Source organism: Gadus macrocephalus, chromosome 22, assembly GCF_031168955.1.
Source record: "Gadus macrocephalus chromosome 22, ASM3116895v1".
NCBI lineage: Eukaryota > Metazoa > Chordata > Actinopteri > Gadiformes > Gadidae > Gadus > Gadus macrocephalus.
Genome location: NC_082403.1, coordinates 7,309,037 through 7,319,618, shown reverse-complemented (window position 1 = coordinate 7,319,618; position 10,582 = coordinate 7,309,037). Strand labels below are relative to the sequence as shown.

The window sequence follows — 10,582 nt, the reverse complement described above, 5'->3', positions numbered from 1 at the left end:
CAACAGGAAACCGGCCCCGGACTCTGAATAACGAAAGCCGCTCCGCAGAGCCCTCGCAAAACAAGGCTGAGCCGAGCTGCGTTACCAAAGCTGATTACAGAGAGGGAGAGAGAACTGTTAGGGAGAGATGGCTGTGAGGGAGAGAGAGAGAGCGAAAGAGAGATGGCTGTGAGAGAAATAGAGAGCGTTAGAGAGAGGGAGAGATAGCTGTGAGAGATAGAGAGAGAGCACTAGAGAGAGGGAGATAGGGGAGGGAGAGATAGCTGTGAGAGAGATAGAGCACAGGCTGTACGAGAGACGGCACGGCAAGAGCAAAAGAGAGAGAGGAGTGAGAGAGAACGATAGGCGAAAGAGAGACAGAGAGACCGAGTGAGAGCAAGATAGAGCGAAAGAGTGTGCAGCTGATTTAAAGAGAACGGGAGGGAGAAGAGAAAAAAAAGGAGGGAGGGAGGGAGGGAGGGAGAGGAGCCGAGGGAGAGAAAGAGAGTGAACGCGAGGAGGGGGGGGGGGAGAAGCAGAGGCATGAGGAAGAGCAGAAAGCAGGCGAACAGAGAGAAAGAGAGAGAGAACATGAATATAGATTTGAAAAAGAGGAAGGATAGCGGGGAGCAGGCAGGCAGAGTCATCACAAAAAAAGTGAGAACGCGAAAAAATGGAGAGAAAACACAAGTATAATACTACAAGAAGGAAGAACAATTCTCACATGGTGGTGCGAGCGTGGGAGTGAGTAGAGGGAGAATAGTATGGGGTGGGTGCGTGAGAGAATAAGGGTGGTGCTGGTTTTGGTGGCGAGTAGAAGTGGGCTCGGCCTAGAAGGCGAACCACTCCAGTGTCGTCTCTGAACGTGAACGTGGCTACAACAGCCAGATCTACGAGCTACGGCTAGGCTAGGCTAGATTACAGCCACCAGCAATTGCTGTGCGGTTTGGTTAAACTAGGCCAGGCTAGGCTACAGTCAACAGCGATTGCCGCGTGGTTTGGTTAAACTAGGCCGGGCTAGGCTACAGTCAGCAGCGATTGCTGTGTGGTTTTATTAAACTAGGCTAGGCTACGGCCAGGGATAGAATGTGACTGCAGAGGGGATCAGAACAGTTCTGGGCCTATTATGCAGGCAACCCTGGCGCTAAAAGGACGAGTTTGTAGGTACGAGAAGGCCGGGGTTGTTCTGGGAGAGTGGTGGACTGCAGGAGCGTCTGGATGTCCGCTAACAAGTTGAGAATGGGCGTTCCTCCATGTCCACAACACAAAAGCTAGTGCCGAGTGTTTCTCGTTTTTCCTGATAATTCCCATTGTTTGTCAAATTTGAAAATAAGATAGCAATGCATGGAGAGTTGGGAGATGATTGCAGCAGAGTGGTCTCCAGGGAACGTTTGTTATGCGTCAATGGTTTGTCCACTGTAGTTCACCAATACCCTCGTGTGAAGCAGGAATATTGTAATGTTTTGCTGTAGTCGTTCCGTTTTCAGACGTATTCTTCCGCTTCGTGTTAACATATATTTGCTTGTGTCGGGCGTCGTGTCGGCTAAAACGCGATACATCCTTCACAACCTAGATGTAAGGGCTTTGAAAGGTCAAGTCCTGTGGGTTCAAAGGAGTCTCATTGAGGCAGGGGTATTGAAGGAGCAACAAGGGAGTATCATCAGCCAGAGACATTGGGTAGCCTATGTGAACGCATTTGGCTCAGCAGTAGTCCACATGAATGCATTCGACTCAACAGCAGCCTATATGAACGCATTACGCTCAACATAGCCTATATAAAACGCGTTCGGCCCAACACTTCATCATCGTCTTTGTTCTGCTCTCAAGCTCCAGACTCTTGCTTCTACCATATTATTTGCAGTTACCTGTTCTGGGTGCAATTTCACTTCTATGCTGGGCAATTCTGATGAGTAGAAAAAACCTCTAAGCCTATATAGCCTCACTGGGTGCTGAAGCAGCCTCTTAGCAACTCTTAGCTCTGACCAGGCCCTCCTAGCTTCGACCAAGGCCTCCCAGCTAACAGACCCTACCTACAGCCGGAGCCCATTCACCTCATCACCACAGCATTGTGCTCCAACGGGAGAGACAATGGACACGCTTGGGGACCGTGCTGGGAGGGGAAGTGGGAGGTGGCAATATGGCCGCAGGGAAGGGGAAGGGGGGGGGGGGGGTGTCGGGAGGGGGGTTGAGGAAAAGTGTGTGTGACCAACATGTGACCCTCGACTCCAGTCCAGACGCATTCAGACAGCTCCTACACATCTAAGGAGGGGAGGGGCGCTCAGGATTAACCCCCCCGCCACCCCCTCACACGAAAGGGCTCCACAAAAAGACCTGGTGGAGCACAAGAGAAGATAAAAAAAAAAGCAGGAGTGTGTGTGTGTGTGCGTGTGCGTGTGCGTGTGCGCGTGTGTGCGTGTGTGCGTGTGTGCGTGTGTGCGTCTGCCTGTGTTTGGAACCCTTTCCCACGGGGCTGATGGCGACAGGAAAGTGTCACTTCCAGGGAGAGTTCAGTCACATGGGGTGGGCTGCTAGTGACAGGAGCGGGACAGACCCCCCCCCCCCCCTCCCCCCTCCCAGGACCACGCGGTTCAACACCACCACCCACCACTTCGCCCTGAGCCCAACTCCCAGAGAAAACCCATGTGGCCATTACAACGAGAAAAGGCCCCTATAGGGTGGCTTTGCGTTATTTCCCTCATTGTTATTAGTGTTGCCCATCTACCCTCGAAGAGACGATCATGATGTTCGTCTCCTGCTCCGGCGCATTGGTGCCCAGGCCGTGTGGTTTTACTTCCGCAAAGCACAGGGCTTTCACTGTTGTCCGCACACAAGCCTCCATGACGTAAGCCCGGCCGACCACGCGGCTTACCATGCGCTTGGTAGGCCGGTGAGCAACTGGCCCCGATACACCAAAGTCTACACACATGCAGGCAAGAGTCAATGGTACAGAGGCACAGCACAGCCACACCTGAAACACCCAGGGCTTCACCTTTAGACGAGCACATCCAGCGCTTTGAGGGACTAACAAAATGTGCAAACTACAACAGAGTCAAAGAAGTCACTAGGTGTGTGAGACAGCACTGCCGTTTGCAAAGCAGATAAGTAGCATGTGTGTGTGTGTGTGTGTGTGTGTGTGTGTGTGTGTGTGTGTGTGTGTGTGTGTGTGTGTGTGTGTGTGTGTGTGTGTGTGTGTGTGTGTGTGTGTGGTATCCTGGAGTCTGTTTGGGGTTGGGAAAATAACCCGCTTGACCTGCTTGGCAGGCTCTGTGCCTGCCGGCTGTTATTTGCCTTCCCTCCCCTGTCGTCTCATGTGTGTGCTTGCCATCGAGGCTCTGGCCCCACGGCAGCGCTGGCTGGATCGAATGGTGGTGGAGGTGGGGAACCTCTGGTACATTCAAACACGGCTCTCCAAACATATCCACCCTCCCTGCCCGCCCGGCTGCCCGACCCGAGCCTCTCCCAGCCCCGGTTTGTTTAAACATGCATTAGGTGCAGCCGTTCCAATGAGGAGCCACTTCACGGAGGAAGCAGGATACAGGTGGGTGAATGTTTGTATTGTGGGTAGGGGGCTGGAGGGCTGGAGGGCTGGAGGGCTGGGGGGGGTAGGGGGGGGGGCACGTCTACAAACGTCTGCTAGTTCTGTCCACTCAGCCCGGGCTGCTCGTCGTCACCAGGTGACCCAGTCTCCTTTCCCTCCACGTCTCACAAAATCATTTTATTAGCCAAAGCGCGCGCGCGTGTGCGTGTGTCTAAAGTTGACAGTGTCTAATCAGTACCGTGTCATGTGCTCTGTGTGTATGTGCTCTGTGTGTCTGTGTGTGTTTGTGCGCGTGTGTCTGCTCGTGTGTGTTTGTTCCTGTGTGTGTGGTGTGTTTCCCGTTTCTGTGCGTGACCCTGTGTGTGCAAAGTGCACAGAGGGACCGTGAGGGAGACAGATAGGGCCGTCCAGCCCTCAGACAGATTAAGGCCTCACACGGCCAATCGCAACCGAGCCGACAGGGGGAATCCCCAGAAGAGCGGGAAGAAAAAAAATAAACATGCCGAGCCCTCGACCTCGACCAACGGCAGAAGTACCTCTAGGCCTCTCACCCCCCCCCCATCCCCCCTCCATCCGCTTCTCCCCCTTTCCCGCCCTCCCTCGCTCACTCTCTCCCCCTCCAGGCATCTCCCACACACAACCAGCAATCACTCGGACGAAGATCCCCCCTCACTCACTGCACTGGTGTCCACACGCAAATGGAAATGTCCGTCCAAACCCCCCCCCCCCCGCACCAGACCCATGTCTCACTGTCCTTAGCCAACGCAGCTGCCATGACAAGGGTTTACACCTTCAGCCACCCGACCCCGGGAAAAACGCCGCCATGGCAACCGCCTCCTTTTCAGGCCGCGTCGATACCAGAAACCGGTTTTCTCGGTAAATGTATGATCAACGCCGGTTCAGCAGGAATGGTCGTGGGAAGAAAGCCGCCCTGCTTCTTGTTCAGACTAGGCCTGCCCTAATCCGAGTGGGGTCTTTAAGATGACAGTAGCCGGGGTTCAAACAACGCAATCAAGCCACCCTAACAGACCGTTACATTTAGGTTGAGTCAACAGGGAAGAGTTCACCGGCCATACAGAGGGAAAGATATCGCTTGGGCTGTTTCCTCAGGTTTCCATAGAGGTAAATTAGCATCAACCAAAGGGATATTAAAGAACGGCTGAAATGACTATTAGGAAAGCATTTACGCAAGAGCGCCTCTCCTTTACGCCCGCGAACCGCACGCCTCGGTTTGGACGAGTGTAGCCGAGGGGAAGTTGAAAGCCACGACGTGTGAAGGTGTCGCGGTTAGTTAACAGACCGCCATCAACGTTTAGCTTTGTTTTTACGGATGCCTAGCTCTGGGAAAGTATCACTGGACTCCCTGCATGGCCCGACGGCCTAGGGGCAAAAATAAATTTAAAAAGGGGGAAAATAATTAGGGAAGTAAAACGCCGAATGGCAGCCAAAAATGGGGGTTGGCTGGTCGCTGGTCAGTTTGAGTACCAGCTATGATTTTTGCGCCGTCTATAAATAGCACACGGGGGCTGTTGAACGTGATGGAGGAGCTGGCACCAGCGAGCGACGGTGACCCGCGGTGAGTGCATTCCCTACCCTTCGCCACATCACATTACATGCAATCAAATGGAAATGGAAGTGAATGAAGGATGTGCTCACCGGCAGACTGGAAGGCCGCCCTTGCATGCTGTCCTCCTGGCTGCTCTTGTTGGAGGCCACGGGCTGGTTGGAGGGGGGGGCACTGGACTGCGAGCTAAAGGAATCCTGGGAGAGCTCCTGGGTTCAACGGAGAGGAGGAGGAGGACAGAGGACCGGAGCGGTCAATCATCTACCGGATAAATCATTGAAGCCACTCTCCCTCGTGCTCACACTTTCAACCCCCTTCTCTGAAATGCTACCTGGCCGCCTGTTTCCTCGAAATGGGGTTCTTGCACCTCGTTCTAGCGGGGTGTGACACCGGTCGCTACGGGGGCTGGGTGGGTGGGAGGGGAGTATGTGAAGGGGGGGGGTTGTGAAGGTGATCAGAGGGTGGGTTACCTGTGGTGGAGGCGGGAACCTCTGGAAGGGGGACTGCTGCTGCTGCTGGGGGGGCGTCTGGGAGTAGGGCGAGCGCTGGCCCTGCTGCGAGTGGCCCGGGGGCTGCTGGGACTGGGGAGACGGACCCCCAGGCTCCCGCTGCTCCCGCTGCGGAGGTTGTTGTTGTTGTTGTTGTTCACGCTGTTCACGCTGTTGTTGTTGTTCACGTTGTTGTTCCCGCTGTTGTTGTTGTTCCCGCTGTTGTTGTTGTTCGCGCTGCTGCTCACGCTGTTGCTGCTGCTCGCGCTGTTGCTGCTGCTCGCGCTGTTGCTGCGAAGGCCCTTGTTGTTGTTGCTGCTGTGGCTGTTGTTGTGGCGGTGTTTGTTGCTGCTGTTGTTGTTGTTGTTGTTGTGGGGGCTGCCCGGGTCCTTCCCTCTGGGGGTAGCCAGGCTGGCCCTGAGGCCCCTGCTGGCTCTGGGGACCTGGACCCTGCTGCTGTTGTTGTTGGGGGGTCGGCGGTTGTTGTTGTTGTTGTTGTTGTTGAGGCTGCGCCGGAGGCTGCTGTTGCTGAGAAGGAGGGGTGTACGGCGGCTGGCCCGGCTGGGATTGGCTGTAGGGGGGCTGGGGACCCTGAGGCGGGCCCTGGGACTGAGGGTAGGGCGCTCCAGGCTGCCCGTGCTGACCAGGCGGCTGCGAGGGGTGGCCTGGCTGCGGGTAGGGGCCCGTGGAGCCGCCCTGGGCCTGGCTGGGGTAGGGGCCAGGCTGTTGGCCCGGGTGCGACGGGGGGCCGTGCTGGCCGTAGTAGCCCTGGCCCTGCTGCCCGTAGGCCCCAGGACCCTGCTGGCCGTAGGCAGACATCTGGACAGACGCAGAAGCTCAAGGTTAACCAAAAGGATCAAGCATCCGACGCGTCATGTGTCTTGTTCAACACATCCCTGACAGGACACGGTTTAGTGTTTGTTTTACAGACCAAACAACAACTCAGGAGAGCACCGTTATCCAAGCAAACGCCGTCCATTGCTCTGATTTAGCCATGTGACTTAGTTGCCCTGGCGTGCCAACCTTGTGTTCGTTGGCCACCATGGGTTTATTTAAAGTTAGGTGGCGCTAGAGGCCCAGTCTACTGCACAGTGCATGTATGCAGATGCCTACATTTTTAGGGTGACTTATTTGAGGTCCATTTGCTGATCCTCCTATGCCAGCCAGAGAAAACTAGCTGGACGGAAGGCCGAGATATCAGCCCTATAATCGGCCCTATAATCCATCGGTTTATGAGGCTAATATCTGCATTTACTCCCGCTCAATGGAGAGTAGTGGCTCAACCACCTTAAGGAAGCTTGAGTGATCACAAAGAGGTGCAAAACAATAGCTCATTAAGATCACTGAAGATGTCAACACATTCTGTAACACCAACAAATCCCTTGTGCGTTTCATATATTGCAAATGGTACATATATATTGCACGGCCTTGCTCGCAATTACTATTCCATTAGCAGCAGAAAATAAAACCTACACTCTAAACATAAAACCATCTCCTTCGTATAAACAAGAACAAAAATCAAAGGGGTGTTACACCGGATCCCTTCAGATCCAACCCAAACACTTTCAACCTAGCGTTGCATCTATTTCCCATCCCTCCGCGAGTTGAGCTTGCGCGGGAGGTAGAGTAAAAAATAACCAAACACACACACACACACAACACGGAAGAAAAGAAAAAAGGTCAACAGCCACATTGTGTGAGGAGCAATACAGCCTCTGAAAGACGACAAGATGATTCGCAACCACTTCAAGTGGATGCATTGTGCCCGCCTGACAAAGGCAGGAGAGAGGGTCACGGGGAAGGCATTACCCTCCTCTTCGCACTTCCTTTTGTGGGACGTTTATAAAGCGTGCAAGCTCACCTACGCCACGCACGACCTAGAAATGATCTTCCCCCCCGCCCTTCACGGTGCGCTCAAGTTATTCAGCACTACACTCCGTGAGCTGCCTCACCGAGCTGCCTGGTTCACAGCCCGGAGCAAGGTGCTCGGGCTGAATGGGACCTCGTCGGGACACATTAAGTCTACGCACTACGTCACGTTCGGCACAATTAACTTTAGCGATTATCAACCGGGAGACTCCGTCTTGGGTTTATTCTCATACTTCGCCCTAACCGATCCGTCCACTGTACGGGTGTTTGATTCTCGTCGGCCGTTTGTTTAGTTGATGTGCGGGGGGGGTGAAACAATGCGCTCAAACCAGCCACTGACCTGCTGTCCGTACTGCATGCCAGCCATGGCGCCAGGGGTGCGCCCCTGCATCCCCATGGGGTACCTCTGTGGGCCCGCTGGCCCGTAACCCTGCCCCGGGTAGGGGCCACCTTGCTGGGCCCCGGGGCCCGACGGTGGCCCCTGCTGCTGCTGCTGTTGTTGCTGCTGCTGCTGCTGCTGGGAGTAGGGGTTGGCCCCGCCGTATTGTTGGCCCCGCATCTTCCCCGCCGGATCCATGGCAGCCGGAGGCTAGAGGGGAACGAACACAGGCCGGCGTGAGACGAACCTCCGGGGTCAGAACGTGTGCGGACCGGGTTTGGTGGAGATAAGCGTTGGCCAAAACAAATCTAATAAGAAATGTCGACGCAACCCTTTTTTTTTTTTTTGGGGTGGGGAGGGGGTTTACTCGAGAGTGAGACACAAAAACAACAAAACGCAGGATGAAAAGAGCTCTGGGTTTACTTTCAGACTGGATTAACTCGTAGAATGAAAAGGAAAAGGCAGAGAGAAGAAGGAGGAAAAAAAAACTGGCCATGAATGAATGAGGGGATAAGTCTACTATGCAAGCATTTCTACGCCAGGAGCGATTTTCTTCCCTGCCTGGAGATCATTGTGCCTGTGAGGGGATAGGGTTTCACTCAAGTCATCTGGGAGGGGGGTGTGTGTGTGTGTGTGTGTGTGTGTGTGTGTCCGTCCCTCTCCAATAAGCGTTCAAGGAAGTGGAAGTGTCTGGCTGTGGTGGCTGGATACCCAGCCGGGCCCCCCCCCCCCCAACAGCTGGGGGGACGTCACCAGGGAGACTGACGGCTGGTGGGAGGGTGGGTGAGGTGGGGCTGGGAATGGGGAGGGTGGGGCGCTTGACCTTGGCAGAGCCCTGTGGCTTGGAAGTAGCATGTAAGCAGTTGGCGCCAATCCACCACACTGGAGGAAACCAGAGGAAAAAATAATAAATGCGAATTCACAATAGGAAGGCTTTGCAAATCAGCAACTGAAGCCAAGGTCAGCGCTTGTGAGCGCTTGTGAGCGCTTGTGAGCGCTTGTGAGCGCTTGTGAGCGCGCGTGTGTGTGTGCGCGCTGCAAGCTTGAACTACCCCTTACTCAGAAGGGAAACACAGCGGCGGAGAGGACGATGCCGTGCATGTCTGAGTGGCCTCTAACCGGTGCCGTTCGCGGGTCATTTAACGCGCGCTGTATCCCCGCGGCACTTTAGCCGACGAGCAGACGAGCGCATCCAGACGACGTCCGTTGCGGCGGCGGTAGCAGAAGGGGGGTAGGACGGTGGTTGAGGGGGGGGGGGGGGGGGGGGGGGGGGGTCGGTTGGGGGGGGGGGGAAGGGAAGAAGAACGGCAGCCACTGCTTTCTGAAGCGGCAAACACCTCAAGGCCAGCTGACCTCGGGCGAGCAGTCACAGCGCTCCCATCTCTTCCCACGGTTATTAATCTGTGTGTGGTTTTTTTTGTTTTTTTCTCCCCTTCGCTTTTCCATCCCTCGCTCGCTCGAGAGAGAAAAAATAAAAAAAAAACCTCTTCCCCTGGTTAAGGGAAGACAACCACCGCCGTGCTATTTATAGCCGGGCGAGACGAAGAGTGAGGGCAGTGTGCCGAAAATGTAACAGGTCCCAGCTGCACGGCTGTTTGAACCCGGGCCAGCCCTCCGCTCGGCCTTCAGTAAAGCAGCAGGGCTTTGGCACTCTATGAATGACAGCGCAGCGCATGGGAAGGAGGTGCAGGGGGTGGGGGCGGTTTGGGGAATGTGGACATGTGTTTGCGTGAGTACACACACACACACACACACACACAAACGCACATGCCATTGTTGGGATGCAACAGGTTTAATGTTGTTGTTACTGGGGATTCCGATGCCGTCTTCTGGAGCCGTAAGGACATGACGGACGCCACCGCTCGCGGATACACGGGGTTTAGAGTCTGAGGTGCCACATTCGCAAGAGTACACACACACACAAACAATTTTTTTGGTAAATTCCCAGCCCAATAGGGATCTGGAGCGGGGCAACACAGCGCCCCCCGTCCCGATCACATGCTCAAGACGGAGAGGAACTCGCCGCCGGGACTATGCTCCGCTACTGGTTTTACATCCAACTGATCCCTCGACCCCCCCCCCCCCCCCCCCCCCCCCACTGACTCACCTCCCACCGCAGCTCCTTGGACATGGTATTAGTGTTGCGCCCCGTGTGTGTCTGTGGGCGGGAAGAGGTGTTACTATACACCCCAGGGCGCTTTACCACCAGGACCGCAGGGGGCTGCGTTGGGGTGCAAGCGGTGGCAGGCCCCAGTGGACACAGACAGACACTCTGGTGACCTTTAATGCACTCCTAACCCCGGTCAGCCTGTGGGTGCACGTTGGTGTGAAGGATCTGGGCCAGAGCCATACGATACCTCAGAGTAGGGCTGTGTAATTAATCGAATTTCGATCGCGATATCAATTTTGGGGTCAAACGATCTCCAAACTCGTATAATCGAGTTGAAACGATTAATTTGACATTTTCCATTTTAAAGTAGGCCTAGAGAGTTTATGAAAGTTTATGAAAGAGACGCGCATGCGAAAGCATACAACGCGGCGAGAGGGAGTACAATCTAACAGGCGTGCTGCATCAGGAAGTATGCCGTTGGCAGGAGGCGGGACATGCCAGTGAACCGCCAATCAGCAGCATCGACTGTTGACAGACATGTTGGAGTACGATAACAAGCTCCTATAGCAGACTTTAACTAAGAGTTCTTTAAGGCAGAACTGCCAAGTACATCTTGTATATGTATTTCTGTTTAACAACAATATGATTTTTATTA

The 10,582-nt window shown here is 54.7% G+C and overlaps 1 protein-coding gene across 5 annotated transcripts in view; it reads right to left on the bottom strand.

Annotated features, from left to right (window-relative positions):
* Positions 1-10,582, bottom strand: part of arid1ab (AT-rich interactive domain 1Ab) — a 39,928-nt gene that overhangs the window by 16,627 nt on the left and 12,719 nt on the right. For 3 of the 5 annotated variants that reach the window (XM_060043683.1, XM_060043685.1, XM_060043684.1), the window contains exons 2-4: positions 7,779-8,027; positions 5,552-6,388; positions 5,174-5,290 (exon numbers count right to left, since the gene is read on the bottom strand). The exons of 1 other annotated variant lie outside the window; for it this stretch is intronic. In XM_060043683.1, coding sequence (XP_059899666.1) covers positions 5,174-5,290; positions 5,552-6,388; positions 7,779-8,027 — 1,203 coding nt within the window. The remainder of the gene's footprint in view (positions 1-5,173; positions 5,291-5,551; positions 6,389-7,778; positions 8,028-10,582) is intronic. One more of the 5 variants, XM_060043686.1, reaches the window with a different exon arrangement.